The sequence below is a fragment of the Pangasianodon hypophthalmus genome, chromosome 25 (assembly GCF_027358585.1).
Source record: "Pangasianodon hypophthalmus isolate fPanHyp1 chromosome 25, fPanHyp1.pri, whole genome shotgun sequence".
Classification (NCBI taxonomy): Eukaryota; Metazoa; Chordata; class Actinopteri; order Siluriformes; family Pangasiidae; genus Pangasianodon; species Pangasianodon hypophthalmus.
Genome location: NC_069734.1, coordinates 6,111,982 through 6,129,646, shown reverse-complemented (window position 1 = coordinate 6,129,646; position 17,665 = coordinate 6,111,982). Strand labels below are relative to the sequence as shown.

The 17,665-nt window shown below is 37.7% G+C and overlaps 2 protein-coding genes across 2 annotated transcripts in view; one reads left to right on the top strand and one right to left on the bottom strand.

Annotated features, from left to right (window-relative positions):
- The first annotated feature begins 227 nt into the window (after positions 1-227).
- Positions 228-10,249, top strand: lin7c (lin-7 homolog C (C. elegans)). The gene is made up of 5 exons (XM_026937702.3): positions 228-394; positions 2,704-2,822; positions 5,344-5,415; positions 6,602-6,811; positions 7,978-10,249. Exons 1-5 carry the CDS (start codon positions 358-360, stop codon positions 8,143-8,145), a joined length of 606 nt encoding a protein of 201 aa, XP_026793503.1. The 5' UTR covers positions 228-357; the 3' UTR covers positions 8,146-10,249.
- A 3,745-nt stretch (positions 10,250-13,994) lies between these two features.
- Positions 13,995-17,665, bottom strand: part of mybpc3 (myosin binding protein C3) — a 44,276-nt gene continuing 40,605 nt past the window's right edge. The window contains exons 30-33 of the mRNA XM_053229437.1: positions 17,129-17,288; positions 16,788-16,924; positions 16,399-16,585; positions 13,995-14,657 (exon numbers count right to left, since the gene is read on the bottom strand). Coding sequence (XP_053085412.1) covers positions 14,626-14,657; positions 16,399-16,585; positions 16,788-16,924; positions 17,129-17,288 — 516 coding nt within the window. The 3' untranslated portion in view covers positions 13,995-14,625. The remainder of the gene's footprint in view (positions 14,658-16,398; positions 16,586-16,787; positions 16,925-17,128; positions 17,289-17,665) is intronic.

Here is a 17,665-nt window from a genome sequence, read left to right as displayed (position 1 = left end):
GCCAGTAGATGGAAATGCTAACTAGAAAAAAGCCAGCAGTGCCTGGTTTGGATGAATATCAATAAACCACTCGCTCTGTAGAGCTGTGTTATTTGTGAAATTGTGTTATCAAAATCCCATTACACAAATAATAAGAAACGTGTGTTACAAAATGGGTTTTGGCGCCATTGTGTCTCTGATAGGAATGGGACGGTATTTTATGCGCATTTCCTGCGCAGAAAGGATGCTCTTCGACTCCCCCGTTAATCTCTTTGCATTAGTGCTTAGCCACTTGCTACAAAAATAGCAGTGAAGAGACAGCGCTAGCTACACACTAAGCTTTTCCCAACCAGAAGTGGAATATCCACGGCTGAAAAGATGGCCTCGCTGGGGGAGTCGGTGCGATTAGAAAGAGGTAAATAGCACCCTTGTAATAAATTATTCACGGTTTGGGCGTCAGCGATGTGATCCGAACAGACTGGTAACTGTGCTAGCCTTAAGCCCAGCTAGCTAGCGCTACTACCCCTGTTAATTTTTGAAGGATAATAGCGTATAACTAAGTACGTTTTTACAAAGGAATAAGACAATTACACAGTCTATTCACACTATACATCAAAATATTACCCATTAATTCACTTCTCTATATATAATTCAAGGTGTTAGCGAGCTAGACAGTAGCTATTTATTGTGCGCAAAGCTAGTTATTAGAAATGCACAGATGTAGTCAGGCGATACAGACCGAATCCCAAATAGCTCGCGATTTTTCAAGTAGGGGACTATGTAGGGTGTGGATGCCATTATTACATACCCTAAGAAGTGCATTTAGGCACATAGGAAGTAATGGGTTTGGGTTTTTACAGCTTGATCCATGAAGCCCTGCTGAAGAAATAACTAGAAATGTCATACCATAATAACGGCGTAATGGCTGCCATTAAACACTTCCCTGTTTAAATCATCTAATGGTTTTAATGGTTTTTCAAGAGTCCACTTGTGTGGAGTTACAGATATTCCAGGATATATTCAGGGTTAAACTGTATATTACTTACTTTGGTATTGATCAGTAGTTCTCAAAGTAGGGTCTATGAAGCATAATAATAATAATAATAGTAATAATAATAATAACTTAAACTTTATTTATAAGTAATAAACCTTATTTATAGAAAATGTATGTACAAGTAGTAAAATGATGAAAGTAATGTAATGAAATGCACAGGATAAAACAGAAAAATAAGCATAAAGAGAAAATAAAATATACAATAAAATATATAAAAATAAGAAAAGCATAGTTTGGATGTTTGATTGTTGGTTTGTTTAACATGGATTACACAAATTATTTTGTTTATTACTGAGTTCTTACAGCTCTTACTGTTATTACGCCTCAGTAACTCAAAAACAAGAATCCTGTAAATAATATGGACCTAATGTGCCGGAATAAAAAGCTCTGTGACTCCAGTAGATCACTATCAAAATATTATTGTAGATACTTTGGTAGTGAGCCTAATATTTGATTCATAAAATAGCCTAAATGTGTACTGAGGAGGTCTGTGAAGTTTATTTTACAGTTAAAGTGGACTCTGGCTACAAACTGTTTGCGAACCCCTGCTGCAGATAATCTGTGACTGCTGTATATCAGTGTATATATCAGACTGGATTTCAGGATCATTACAGATGTCTATCAGGTCTGTCAAATCAGCATTAAAGGTGTATTAGGTAAGATTAGTTCTTTTTCGCCCCCAAGATTAGGTCCCTTACAGGTGGGTTCAGCATTTGAATGATTTCCCGCCCATGTTCATGAAGCTTTGCCCCTAGGGACTTAGGTGACCTGTATAATGTCTATAAAATGACTGACAGGAGGCGCATCCAAACACAACCAGCGTTCCAGCCCGGAAGTCAGTTTTCCAAACAGCGAATTAATAAACTTTTACTAAGGCCATGACTTAATAAATTCATTTTTAAATCATATTCTTCATATATTCCAGGTTATTTGTACAAAAAAAAAAAAAAAAAAAAGTTATACTGCACCATTAAACAACAGCCTGCTGCCTCACATTCACCATTAGACCTCTACAGGCCACTTTTACATCCAATTAGACACTCAGGAGCATCCAGAATCAGGCATGTTGTCTGTTTAAAGCAGTAAGACGCTTTACATTGTGGCCTCAAACATTTTCATTGTTCATACGTTTCATATTTCTTTACTGGAAGACATTCTTATCCAGAGTGACCTATAATTAAGCACTTTGAAGGTAAAAAACCATGAATTAATAGATATCTTTAAAGTGGAGGCTCTTTATGGTGCATTACTGAGGAGTCTTGATGATCTACACTTAGAAAGACCACCAAGCTGAATTTAAAGACTAGTTACTCGCATTAGACATGTACCACTGTATTAGGCCTGAGTCCCTGAAGAGTCCTAGTATTAATGGTAAACTGATGGATTTGTAAAAATCTGAAACATAGGAGCGAAACTGATTTAATGCTGGGCTGCTTGACAGATGCCAGAGAAAATTGTTTTTTGGCAGTGTGACTATTAACGTGTGCTGAATAGTCTCAAAGGATGAATATAATTGCTCAGAAGCAGCCAATAACATTAACCATCACAGCCTCGCGCCAGGACCTGAGTCCAGCGTTCCATGCCAAAAATCACATCTCTAGATGGTATAGGTCAAATGGTAGGCCTAGCTGGTAGTCTTGTCTCGCCTCACAGAAATCTTCTCTTCCCAGACATTTCTCGTGCCATAGAGCTGCTGGACAAACTCCAGAGAACAGGAGAAGTACCTCCTCAGAAGCTGCAGGCCCTACAGAGGGTTTTGCAAAGCGAGTTCTGCAACGCTGTACGAGAGGTAAGCACAGTGTTGTGCGATCAGCCAGTTCTGGTCACTTGCCAATTCCCCAGACTAGCTAGCTCTCCCCCTATCTCCTATAGTTCTCTGGAAGCTGAAAATTATTCCTCATGTTATGTTTATGGGTGTTTTGAGATTTTTAAAAATCTTTCCAGCTGAGGATGAACTTTTCCAAGATGACTATCATGCAAGCAATTAGGGCTGGGCAATATAACAAAATAATATTGATATTGTGGTAAATTATATCACAGTACACTTTCCTCAAATATTGTGAGTATTGTGATATATTTTTAAAAAAAATTTTTTTAAAATAACATTTACAGACTCTGAATGGAAGCAGCTTTGTACTAGTTTAAATCTTTAATATTTTTATCTAATTCCTTTTTTAAATGCAGCACTACAGTGTTGCTGGCAGTTTGTTAGCAAACAGAGATGTCTTCAAGTATCCTGACATATTTTTGTCATATTGCTCACCCCTAAAAGGAATACTTTAACCACTGACAAGACTCCTGACACACATCCCTGTGTACCTGTCTTCTGTAGACCTGTTTATTTGAACGCCACATATTATATTAGTTGAGGCACAGTTATGAGGCTGTCAGTAAATATAGAAAAGTTATAGCAAATTAAGGTCTAAATCTATTTAATTCATCCATTCAGGGATGGGGCTAGTTTTTCAGAGGAAAGAATTATGCATTACCTATAGTAGGAAGTGCCTCGGCATCTGCCTGTGTCAGTGGCTGTCTTGATTACAACTTCTTGCAACACAACAACTGTACACCTAGCAGTGCTAAAAGACTTCAATCCATTTCAGTTTCAGACTTTGCGCTTGGGCATATTATTACAAACAACATGCACAGTTCACTAGGTCATGTTATACTGAGCATAATTTTCACTAATTAGCTGTAAGCTAAGCGATTCAGTACATGCTGCCACGTTTGTATTAGGAAAAAGAAAGACCAGTTGAAATACACAAGTAGTTAGTCCCATCCTTTTTCTCAGAAACCAGGGTCTCAGATGGCAAGTGCCATCACTCGTGTAGTTAGCTGAAGATTGTGCTGGCAGTTGAGTCAGTTCTATCCTGCTGCTTTGTCATCTGTCGTTTTTGTATATCAACCTCTAGAGGCCAGAAACGCAGTGTGGTGCAGTCCACAATCCATTACCTCATAAGCATGAGACCTATTTCAAGTAGCCAGAAATGTCAAAGTCTATGCAGCAACTGAAAATGGGTGGAAATCCTTAGTTCTTTAAAAAGCCAATGCTTATGGCTTTAATAACGTTTGGTGCAGCTCCGGGACATCGGACACTGGACCATGGTTTATCCAATTTTGCCACGTGCTAGACTCGATGGAGTCAATCATAAGGAGCAGACGTGCTGAGGAGGTCACACTTGTAATTCACTAAAAGGAAAAGTACAGATCATATGTCTTTAACTTTAAACATCTGTTACCGTGATCAGTGTAGAACTTTGTAAAGTACCCAGCTGAAGGAGATAAGGGCAGCACAGTGTTGCTGCCTCACAGCTCCAGGGTCCCCAGTTCACTCATAAGCTCGGGTTTCTGTTTGTGTGGAGTTTCTGTGCATGTGGGTTCTCCGGTTTCCTTCCACCTCGCAGAAACATGACAGTAGGTGGATCGGCTACACTATAGTGCCCCTAGGCTTGAATGAGGGCGGGCATGGTACCCTGGATGGACCGATGTTCTGTCCAGGGTGTATTCCCGCCTCGCACCCAGTATTCCCCGGATTGACCGCAACCCCGACCAGGATAAAGCAGCTACTGAAGAATTTAGCCTTGCAGTATTACCTGATATTTACCAAGTTCTATCAGTTGTAATGGCCCATTCACACCTCGTTCTTGACCCATTTCTCAAGTCAGTGCCTACGCACTGCTATGCTTAGCTTCTTCATGCCTAAAGAAAGTTCAGCTCTTGGCTTATCTCTCAGCCTACACATGCTTGGTAAATGAGCTCCCCTGCAGTGTAGTGTCTGTTTATTTTTTTTAAACTCCTGCATCAGGTGCATGATTATGGTTTTCAGAGTAGTGACCTAGTTTGAGCTATTCTACCAACACCGATGATGATGGTGATGATGCATGATGTAGTTGATGAGCACCTTGGCTGCTGAATGACTCGACAGTGCTATCCACTTAAAGCTGTTTATTCACTCCTTGCTCCACACTTCCAGGGACTTGTACTCATGGAACATCTTAAAATAGAAATGCAAATCTATGATCGGGTTCCACCTGCATTTTGAGTTATCTCTGTAATTAACTGATCCTAGAATAGCATTGCTGCTCCGAGATGCTTTGTAAATACTGACCTAGATCTCGCGTTTATGTAGTGCTGTTATTTAAACTGGTGGCTGTTGGGCAGCAATGCTTTCGATCAGATATTTAAGGTGTGGCTTAATAGACACATGATTGTAGAATGTTAAGTTGATTGTTATAGCCTATTGATTTGTGCCTTTTCTATTTTTTTTTTCTTTTTCTTTTTTTTTTTTTTTTTTCTCCTCATCTTCACAGGTTTATGAACATGTGTATGAGACAGTGGACATTAACAGCAGTCCTGAGGTCAGAGCCAATGCCACAGCAAAGGTAAACTCAACAATAACTGTGTCAATTTGTATCTTAATTTCACTTTGAAAAGAAGGGTCAAAGCACTGCAGCATGTGCCATGTTTTGAGCAAATAATTGCTTTAATAACTTTTATTTTCACTAAAGTAGGCAAATTTGGCAACACAGTACACATCATAGCACAGCATTCTCTTTGAGTGATTTTAAAGCAAACTGTTAAACATCAAAGTGTTTTATCCTTTTGGGCAAAGAAATCATTTGTATTTATGCTATATACTTAAATGTATAACATTTATGGGGTTTCTGGAAAATCAGAAGTTGTTTTAATTCATAAACGTGTGGGCCATTTTGACTTTACTTATTAACTGTTACTGTTTAGAAAACTGGATATTTCTGGTTAATCTGGTTCCTCAATTCTAAAATCTTTCAAATAAATTTTTATCTTAAATTTCATGGATTCCATAAATAGGGATGTATAAAACCTGAAACCAGTGTGAAAATATAATGCTCGTTCACCTTTTTAGTGTGTTGTTAGTTTGTAAATGACTGACTAAATAAAGGAATAATTCTTATGAAACTACTAAGGAAAATCACTGAAAAGCAATAATAGGTTAACACTAGTATGTCAGAGAAAGGAAATTGTGCAATAACTAAATAAGTTTAAAAAAAAAAAAAAAAAAGAGACAGACAGATAAATTAAATTTAAAAAAAAAAAAAAAAAAAAATTGGTCCAAAGTGCCCAACAATTAGGTTAACTAATACTCATCTTACATGTGCAATAATCATTAATTAAGAGTATCGAGAAAACTGTATATGGGCAGAAGTTTGGGAACAGTAGAGCCGTTGCTGTACGCACTTAGACTTTTTGCATGATGCTGAATGGCTGCTGAGTCATTATTGTCTACAAAAGACCAATGTCCTCTTTAACACACACAAAAAACCAATGAATAATTACTTAACCACGCGTTAGTATAGTTTGTGTGCCATCAGCCTGCTCCACCTTTCAGATGTTTTATTTCACAATGAAACACGGTTAATAATTGATGAAAAAAACGTATTGTTGCGTGCGTGTACATATGTGTGTGTGTGTGTATGTATGTGTGTATATGTGTGTGTATATATATATATATATATATATATATATATATATATATATAAAATATGTATTAAGTTGTGCTTTAACCTACACACTCTGCATGTTCCCCAGGCCACAGTGGCAGCATTTGCTGCAAGCGAAGGACACTCCCACCCTCGCGTGGTGGAGCTGCCAAAAACCGAGGAAGGCCTCGGTTTCAACATCATGGGAGGAAAGGAGCAGAACTCGCCCATCTACATCTCCCGCATCATCCCTGGAGGCATTGCTGACCGTCATGGTGGCCTCAAGAGAGGAGACCAGCTGCTCTCGGTCAACGGAGTGGTATGTAGGCGGCTTTGATGAGCGTTAATATCTGAGTGAAACTGGAAGTGTACCAGTTCCATTTTGGATATGGACACAATTTTAAAGCTATTAATATTGGACGATATTCACATACGTGCAGTAAATGAGCCTGCTCTCTGTAAGCTTCTGTTTCTAAGCTACATGCATATGACTGCAGGCTTTAAGACAGTTTGGACCTTATGGTCCACCTGCATGTTAGTCAACGTCACAGACATCACAGCATAAAATACATCAGTGGATATTGTCAAATCCGATCTGATAGCTATGCAGCTTTTCACTGTTTTTATGCCTGGTTTAAAAAGGACAATCTGTAGACATTAATCTGTTGCCTTCTTTTTCTAACTGCTTGGAGACAATTAACATGACAGATATGGTACACCATGGCATTTTTTACTATTAAAAAGTACAGCAGTACTTTGCTAACTTATAGGTCTGAACGGATATTAAAATAAACTCCAGAGGTGCCAACATTTACAGTTTAGCCTTAGCATTTGCAATTTTCGATCTCTTTCTACAACAATACCAGAGACATCTGAAAAATATGCTTTTCTGCTTTCTCAGCTAAAGCAGAGCTCAGACCAAACACAAATAATATTCACTCAGGGGGTAAAGTCAAGTCGCTGGAGGGGAAAGATGTAGGACGTGAAAGACATCCTACATGTTTCCCTCCTTTATCTAGGAAAAATTTTGACCTGTGAAGTCAGGAGCCTCATGAGCCAATAGAGTGGCTTTTTTGGTCGGTAATAAAAAATGAATGGAGGAGCTGCTTTTTGATTAATTAATGATCACACTGGACTTTTGCCTCGCTATTTTCTTATTGTTGCTTGGTGCACTCTTGTGGGGTGGGGGTGGGGGGTTCGGGGAAAGTGTCTCATCCGCCAACATGCGCTAAAGTTTTTTAGGATTTTCATGTCAGCAATGTTTGGACCTCCGTAACTATAATACTAATAATTTGTTCATTAAAATTAGTGACTGGTAAGAATAAGTTTATTTGTGGTATTTAGGGCGTTATAGGCATGTAAAGATGTGCAAAGAAGTTAGTAATAGCTATAAATGTTTTCTGCAATGTTTGCAAAATGATTATACCTCATTATGGCTGACTAATGTGGCATCTATGGTATTTTCCTCTTCTTTTCCTTTGGTAGAGTGTGGAAGGGGAGCACCATGAGAAGGCGGTGGAGCTCTTAAAGGCAGCTCAGGGCACGGTCAAGCTTGTAGTCCGCTACACCCCTAAAGTGCTGGAGGAAATGGAGTCTCGGTTTGAGAAGATGCGATCTGCCAAACGCCGCCAACAGAACAGCTACCCGCAGTAGGGTAACCTGCCTGTGGTCCTCATGTCATGTCTCTCTCTCTCTGTCTCTTTTTCTTTCTATCTTTCTGCCCAGGGATTTGACACACATATGGCGCTTTTTTTTCTGCTTTTCTGGAATTTTCTAAAACTTCCCTACCACTTCAAGTTTGACTACACACTTTTTTTTAATGGTTTTGTGGAAAAACACACTACTACTTTTTTTTTTCCCCTGTCTGGTTACACTCTAACACAACGACACGCAATGTACATCACTCTATTTCAGGTGAAGGTTGAGGGGTCCGGATTGCAAGGGGACCATCACCGATTCGCTTCTGAGGTCATTCAAATGAAATGAAATGATAAAAGCTTAAAAAAGTGCCTCAAGAGCTTAAAGGAAAAATGTAATAGCTCTCTAGAAATATTTGGATTCTACTATATTGTATGTTACATATACTGACAGACGAGCAAAATGAATGCACCTTCATCTTCTAAACACTTGAACACTTCTAAAATTGAGATGAGTGCGTGCAGGGCTTTGGAAGTAGGAACAAGATGTGTCATATCACTTACACAGTTTGTGTCAAGGTCAGCTGGAAAGACACGTCACACTGCTGAACAAGCAAGAACAGTATCATAACCTTTATGATGCATTTTTTGTTTTATCTTAATTTTGCTCTATTAATAATGACAAAAAAAGAATTCATTTCTTAGGGTTGGAGGGTGAATATTTTTTTTAATCACATATGATGTTGCTTTTGTTTCATTAGGTTAGGGATTGTACAGGATATCCTGTTTTTGTTACTAGTCTTTTGTTCTAGTTACTAGCTTTTATAGCATTTCCAGTTTCTACTCGCAATCATACAGCACCATGAAGCAACAAGGTAATATAAAATGTAGAAGGATTGGTGAAGTAGATGTTAAGCACTGACTCCCTTCACACTGAAGACTTGGGTGAAAATATTTAATTACACTGAGATATTTATTTCTTTTAAATGTACCCTAGACATATTTTGTAGCATAAAAATTCTATTATGTATATGCAGTAGCTTATAGGATTTATTTGATATTCCTATTGCCAGTGATTTTTTTTTCTTAGTAGATTTGATTTGTAGTTGCTTACTCTGTTTACTGTTTTTAAGTCACTGATTATTTTTCATATACTTCACTGAATGAGATTCATTATTCAGTAAACACAGAGATGAATGTTCTCTTCATTCTGCTCATTTATCTCATGGCAATATTTGTACTGATTCAGAAGTCATTCCACGGGTGCTCACACTTTAACACATGCTCCGTGTGTTCGTTGTGCTCATGATAAAAAAAAAAAAAAAAGAAGCAAAGTTTCAAATGTGTTTTTAACCTTAAACGCACATATTTTCACTGTCTATAATGATTAAAAGAAAACATCTATTCTTCTCCGTCTCGTAAAATATTTAGCATGTTTCTAATTGTAGACGTTCATTAATCATAGAGAGATGTGAGGAGAGATGGTCTGATCTCTTGCATAAAAAAAGAAGCCTTCTCATAATTACAACTGTTCAATCTTCCTTAAAAACCATTCTGGAAAATGAAAGAGTTGGATGCTTTGCTGTTTTCTGAAGTTTTGAGAGCTCAGGTTGCATTTCTCCATCTCTGACTTTCCCTGACATTTCATGACCTAAAGTTACACTAAGCAATAAAGCTTGCTTTTCTTTCTCCAGCCCCTCACTGTTAAATCTGCGTCACTGTTCACTTTTGGAAGGCTTACTTGCTATTTTTGTAACAGCATTTTCTTATGATGTTTTGCTTGCCTTTTTTGATAAATTTTATTCACGGAATATTTTGGTTTTTTTTTTCAAGGAATTATTTGTATTGCTTTTCTGAGGACATTGTCCCATCGTTTTTTCGAGTACAAAGACCAAACGTGCAATTTTTCTGACAGCTATTTGATACATGTTGAATGTCCAATATGCTAGTTTGGGAATGTTGCTTTAATGAGCCTAAATATTATTGTATCATTTGACATTGCTCTTCTTTCCTGGTGAATTGTCTTACATGTAATGTAGATGCATAGAATTAAATATTACTTCTTAGGTTTACTTCAGAGTAATGATTTCAAGCTGCACAAAATAAATTACACAGAAATATTGGCTTCTTGCTTTTTTTTATTATTATTTATTTTATTTATTTTATTTTAATTAATTGGTTTAGCTGTGCTTTTGGTTCAAGCCTCTTTTTCCAAATTCTGTATTTAAATCAGGTTCTGGTGCAACACCAGGGGGCACTGTGAGCTAGTGCACATTTGCAATGGATGTTTATAGGGATCCTGAATCATGATCAACAAATACACCAAGAACAGCATTTTTTATATTTATATTTTTATTATTTATGTATTTATATTATTATATACTTGTTTATTATTATATTTATTTTTATTTATTTATTTATTTATTTTTGTTTAATTCAGTGAGTAAGATCATTGTCTCAGTGAAGTGAATCACTTTTTTTTTCTGCATTTGCCATTAAATCAGAAGGCCAGATTTTGTCCTCCATGTACCCTGCCACTTTGGTACACAATCACAAAACAAACACTTTCAGCTAATAGGGCTGTGTCATTTATGGCTTGTCATCATCTATATTCATCATGTGTAGTCTCAGTCTCAGGTTACAATTCCAAGATCATGCCTCTTCAGAGGCCTATTAATAACTTTAAGGTGCGAAGACTTAGAGGTGTGTTAATGATGAAAAATAAGCCTGTTGACAGTGTGACAGATGGATATTCTGCTCAGCTCCACCCCCAGCACCGTCTTGCAGGGTGTACTACTGTCTTGAGTATCCGTATGTCTGCTTGGAGTTATTTTCACTGTGGGCTATGTACGCCACACGCTTGTCGTGATACACTGGCTCCTCACCTTGGAGAAGAAAATCAAGCTTATGAAATAAAAGCATTTATGTACTTTGTATCCTGCAATAGAAATGCCAGGGAGTAAGTAAACTGTTGCTACAAGCAGGGTTCCTGCACAGGTCTGAAAATCCTGGATACCTTGATCAAGTTAATATAGGCTCAAGGTGCTGAGTTTGTAAATACATTGACTTTTTCTCTTTATTTTAAAGCTTGCTTATGTTTAGCAGACTGTTTCTCAAGTTTCACAAGGGGGTATTATTAGCGCTCTACTGTAGACTGCTGCATGGGCTTGTGGATGGCAGTACTACTGAGGAAATTCTGTGGTAAAAAGTGAAAATGAATGCTAACACCATACTGAAAATTGTTGTGAAATGAACATCTGTCAAGTCAGTAAGGCCCACGTTACCCCAGACAGTATAAACACATCATGCAGTGGCGGCATACGCTTCAGTGGTAATGAATGTGCCCTTTTACAGCAGGCACGTAGTTGTCACGCACACACAAAGCTTATTTTTATTGCCGCATGGATGGCAAAATTCGTGAAAAACTGATGAACTGGCCCGTGTTTCAGTAAGTACAGTGACAAAAGTGACATCACTTTTGTCCGTCGGATCCCTGAGAAAGACAGCATATAGAGTTATAGCATATATTGCACATTCACAGTGTAAACATTACAGTGATTACAGTGATCCAGTGATTATCGTGCAATAGTGCAATATGTAATGAAAAGCAGAATAGCAGTTGTTCTTCATGTGATTGAGAATGTCAATGCATGACGTGGTCAGACTTTCAGCAAGAACTACTACATAGAGAAGGATGTTATAGTAGGGCTGCAGCGCGTGGATGCACATTTGAGATTTCAGTGAAAGACTCGTCTATAGAGATTGAAAAAAGTAATACAGTCAGATGAGTTATCCTTTAACATATTCTTCACAAGTGGGTGAATGTATTTGTGGCATGCACTGAGAGAATAGTACAAGCCTAAATGCTTGGCCCCTTCACTGAGGTGACTCTTATGCTGTGGAGGTATTTTACTGGCATGATTTGGTTCCACGTGTCCCCTTAGAGAGAAGGTCAGTGCAAATCAGTACAAAGTTATTCTGATTCTATTCTTTATCTATTCTTTATCCTATGATGAAACATTTCTATCCAGGATGACCCTGCCCCCCATCCACACGGCATTGAGAGCTCACTGAATCCTTTGATGAGTATGAAAATGATGTAAATGATATGTTATGGCCTTCACTGTGACCAGATTTTAATTCAATTGAACACCTATGGGAGTGATGTTTTAGAGGGCGTTCTCTATCATCATCATCCAAACACCAACTGAGAGAATAACTTTTTGGAAGAATGGTGGTAATGCCTCCAGTAGATCTAGAGACTTGTAGAATCTGTGCCAAGATGCATTAGAGCTATTCTGGTGGCATATGGTGGCCCAGCACCTTACTAATACATGGTACAGTGTACTTCAGTAGTAATTGTAGACGTAATAGATGTTTCAAGAGAAGCTGGATGTTTGAGCTAAAGTGCATCTGAGGCTGTAGGAGGTGAAACCCGTTGGAATCCAAAATGGCTGATGTAATAGATGTTGTCAAAATATGACATTCAAAAGTTCCAAGAGTTCCTTTTGTTTTGTCACTTCATTGTTCCTGTAGCACTACCACAGCACGTCATTAATGTCACGTGCATTTCTGTTGAAGTGTCTCACCACTGAAAAGGAGAAATCCTTCATTCTGCTGGTAGGAAGGTGCTCGGCAAAATGATCACCTTTCCCTGATGTACAGCTGATTGTATGTCTTAAAGGAGATGTAATAAATAACTCCTGTGGTGGTGAAGAACGATGGGTGACAAAATCCTTTGTGGGGCTTGTGATTTTAGTGGCTGTGTCATTTAACACTGAGAATAACAATTTAATAACAAATTAGCACAGCCTATTGTTTATTGGATTATTGGATTCTGTCTTCCAAACTTGCATTTACAGTGTGTCAGTTTGAGGTTATGTTGCCTGGCATGAGCTGACCTTAGCAATGTGCCATCGTGGGAGGGCAAAATGCCACAATAGGTCATTATTCGTCATAGCTCTTTAAATATGGAACAATTCATTCACCGCTGTCTCTAATTCTGACATGTACTTTAATGCCCTGCATGCCTGGGCCGTGTTTCAGACACCTGATGCTCCCCAGCCGTGCACCCGTGCACTCATGGTGGAATTCCAGGCACGTCCTGTCATGCTGTTCATGCTTGTCTGTAAACTGTGTCCATGGACACATCCACTTCAGCTTTCTGCAGGCTTTGTTAAGTTAATAATCAGAACAGGTTGGAGCTATGCTGTTCCTCTTATGACTCCGACATGATGTTTGAAGGTGTGTAGTATGAAAAAGGGTCTATAATGCTATAACTGTCATTTTTGACATCTGATTTATTTAATTCAGTAGAAGGGTTTATGTTAATTGTCAACATGTAAAGACTACTGAGGATAATTACTGATTGCGGTGGCGGCTGGTATTAATGGACAATCAGGGCTAAACCTCCATTTTTCAAAGATAAAAAACATAAGATTTTATTTTTGGTGAGCACATCAGATTATTTCCTGCTAACAAATGTCTCAAGGCCGATTATATAGCATTTTTGTGAAACCAAGCGCTTCAGCCTAATCATTGATCATGAGAAAAATACACAGACCATTATGAAGACGTGAGACTGGGGCTGATTTCTTTCTAGTCATGCAACCTATCAGTGATTAGACCAATTGAAACACTGCGAAGATTTGATCACTATTTGGACAGATATTTTTCAGCCTGCTTTGCTGATCCATAACGCATCAGCAGCAGTGATTGAAAACATGGATGTGAAATACAGTCACGGGTGTAAAGAACACAAACGAGGCGGATCATTTACCTGGTAATCCTTTTTCCAGAAAAATGCCTTTGGAGGATTTTTGGAAGTACATTTTGTCCTAAATACAAATTGCACAAAAGGACAGATGACAGAACCGTAACTTTTGTGTTTATAGTGTTTGGTATTTGAAGGAAATACAGTATGAAGCCAGAGCAGTACAGACTTGATACACTTAAAAAAAAAAATAGAAATCACAAATGCAGCTGTGTATCTATCTTTAAATGTATATGTAATAATTTGCCAAGCTCTTGATGGATATTAGATTTTAGCCTCGCATCTACTAGCCTCACAGCCGACTTTAAACTAGAAGCACAGCAAGATAGGCACATTTACTGAGCAGCAATCAATCAAAATAAGTATTTTTCATTAAATTACATTACAACACATTTCAAGGTGAAAGAGAGAAAACACCACATAAACTAAAACAGTGAAGAGTATGATGATAATCATTGATATATTTATCTCAAACAAATGAAATGAAATGAACACAAGCCACAAACAACAAACACCAACGAGTGAGATGGTGAAAGAATGCATTTCCGGCAGACATATTACATAGAAACTTTGAGTATGTGCATAAAGTTGAGTGAACACGAAAACACAATGAACTCTTTCTGCTCTGTACTGTAACCTCTGACATGTCCTGAGCTCAGCGGGAAGCCTGGAGGGGTAACTGAGTCTCCACCGTGTCCACATTCAGACATAAATCTGAGTATCTCACTTCTTCGTCTCCTCTTTGGTAATTTGAGCTGCAAAGCAGAGGCAGAAACATGAGAAAATTATGTTTATACAAATGAAAAAGCTGCCAGTTCTGTCTTTATGATGTGCTTAGTAAAATTAAGCATTGCTTATGTTAAAAGGGATTAAAAATGGAAACAAAAAGCATTTTGTCTGAGTAATCCGTTAAACACAAAGTGTGGCATTTCAGAAATAAAATATTTCTATAGCAAAATCTATATTATCTGTATCTAATAAACTTGTTTGTGATAGCAAAAAAATATTAATATATATGTATAAAGATACACAAGTAAAGGTAAAAAAAATAACTACTAGTGACTTATCATGTATAAAGGGACCTAATTATAAAGACTTTTTAGCAGAACCAGAACAGAGTAAAGGTATAGTGGTAGTGATCTTACCTTCAAAATAATTCAGACAGAGCAAACCTGAGTTTATTCACGAGCTGGGGGAGTCAGTAGTAAAGGGTGAAGAGAAACAGGAAACAGCAAGGAGGAAGGATTAAAGTGAGACACACATTTGGATTTATGGATCTCTCTGGAAAAGGATCCATTCTGGACCTTTGGAATGTATACAGGGTAATGGTTTCTCAACTCTCAGGACACACTGCTCTGCAAAGATTGACGTTTTCCCTACATCTAGCCAAAGTCCTTATAGTAAAGTCTCTCTACTCAGCGGCCATCTTGCCAACACCTACCCACACAGTTATTTGCAGTCATACACAACCGGGCTCTTATGTACATGAACAGGGAGAGAACCAAACTGATTAAAAAGCTGACATTTTTTAAAATTGACAAACCTAGTGCGGGATTATGTTAAAGAACTCATGCGTAGGTACTTTGTTTTTTACAGATACTTTCATATAGCTAACAAAGTGTCTATTATGAAAACTTTTTCAACACCCTGTGTTCTTTATCTGTGTATGTCACTGTAAGAATTTGATAGGCTTTTTTTTTCCATCATCTTCCACCAAGGAGGGTTTTTTTTTTTTTTTTTTTTTTTTTTAAGAGCAGGACTGATGTAATACAGCCACCATGTTAAGCATTACACGCTGCCCCATTCATATTTCCAGCAGTGGCCTGGAAATCTGCAAGGCATCCCCAAAACAGGAGTTGAGAAACACAGCACTCAGATACACTCTTAGGTTCAGGTCTTAAACGTTAATCATCCAAAAATAAAACAAGGACATTTGATATATGCCAGAATGCTCCATGTTTCTTTGATATGTATTGATACAAATACTAATGCAAGCTGTTCAGACCCAGTGTATGCCTAATCATCCTCTGGATTTCATTTTATTATTAATACTTCTGGACTCTGTGAATATCAAGGAAAACTGTGACTTTGCATGAAGTCATAGAATTCCTTTTTACTTTAGAGTCTGCCTAGTTGAAAATTCAGAGTAGCATACAATATATTATCTTATATTAGGTATTTGTATAAAAATGAAACCATGGATTCTGCTTTTATGTCAGCATATATCTACACATACAATGCAGGGTCATGAGTAAATATAGAGAGGTATATTATTCATATATGATAACACAGTGTCACTCATATATGACCTCATATTTAACTGAATGCTATACCGTACAATAGACAGAAACAGACAGAAATGTTATGTAATTATTCAAATAATTATTTTGGACTTATCAAAATAACAAGACGATCACTTTGCTTGTGTCAGTCTGCATGTGTTATTTACTTTGGAACATGAATGAAAAAGTCAAGGGTGATGTGAGAGGTACTTACGGCGAACCTCCAGCTTGCACTCCACGGTGTCCTCTCCACTGGCGTTAACGGCCTTACACATGTACACACCTCCATCGAATGGACACGGCTTCCTGATCTCCAGAGTCAAAATGCCCTGCTTGCTGAGCATGCGGTATTTGGCTTCGTTCGTGATGTCCATCTTGTTCTTGTACCATGTTATTTTGGGCTGAGTATTAAAATGGACAGTAAGATTCAAAGAAATTGGTCGCAATTGTGGAATGATCAGTACATTTACTGTAGAAACAGACAGAACATTGCCTCCACTTATTCTAGCAAAGAGTGTAGCTTCTGTATATAGGCAAAACAATCATGTAATGAGCCAGAATAATGCTTTCCCATCTTATCTGTCAGATTTCAGATATGCTTACCTTAGGGATGCCTCTTACAGCACAGCTGAGAGTGGCATTGTACCCTGCGATGACTGAGCGGTTCACCAGCGGGTGTGTGAACTTGGGTGCCTCTGAGAAGTCATGATCTTTATAGGTGGGTGGCTTGTACTCAATGCCTTAGGATAGAGCAAAATGTCAGAGTAATATCAAGATGTCTGTGATGATGTCTGCAGTACAAATCTAATATTGATTTAATATGAATAAATATTTGCAGTCTATATATTTATGAATTCATCAAGCTACAAAAACATTTCAATAAAAAAGGAATAATGCTTAAATAGTGGGATAAATGTTGTATGAGTACATGTAGCTCCTCTCACCTGTTTTCTGGATGTATGCGCTGTCCTTCGAGTCACAAGGCTCCGGACTCAGGCCCACCATGTTCATAGCAAACGCTCGGAATACGTACTCATTCCCCATGATCAGGTCAGACACCACACAGTGAGTGCGCCGATACTGCTCATAAACAGTGAACCATTCCTGTCAAACAAATACACATACAGTTGAGTGCAAATGTGTTGCATCCCCTTTGTTTTCTGGGCAATAAGATGACCTTGATTTTACAGACTAAACTATGAATTTCATTTAATGGTGCACTGCAAAAAATGACATATTAACAAGTGAAAATATTACGAATATAGTCAAATTGATCTAATATTGCCTTTTATATTACAATAAACCAAATATATGATTACTAAACCCATTTCTAGACATTTTTACTAATTTCAAGCTTGGCAGATAATTTTTCTAATTTTAAGCATTTATCTCTATAAAGAAGCAAAATTTTGTGTGTGCGTGTATAAAAGCATTTAATGAATAATCTAATATTTAATTTGTAATCATAATAAGAAATATAA

Excerpts from the sequence above, each read along its gene's own strand:
- lin7c (XM_026937702.3), top strand. The coding sequence starts at position 358 with ATGGCCTCGCTGGGGGAGTCGGTGCGATTAGAAAGAG. Across the intron at positions 5,416-6,601 it reads GAGCCAATGCCACAGCAAAG|GCCACAGTGGCAGCATTTGC; the intron begins GTAAACTCAACA and ends CATGTTCCCCAG. Across the intron at positions 6,812-7,977 it reads TGCTCTCGGTCAACGGAGTG|AGTGTGGAAGGGGAGCACCA; the intron begins GTATGTAGGCGG and ends TTCCTTTGGTAG.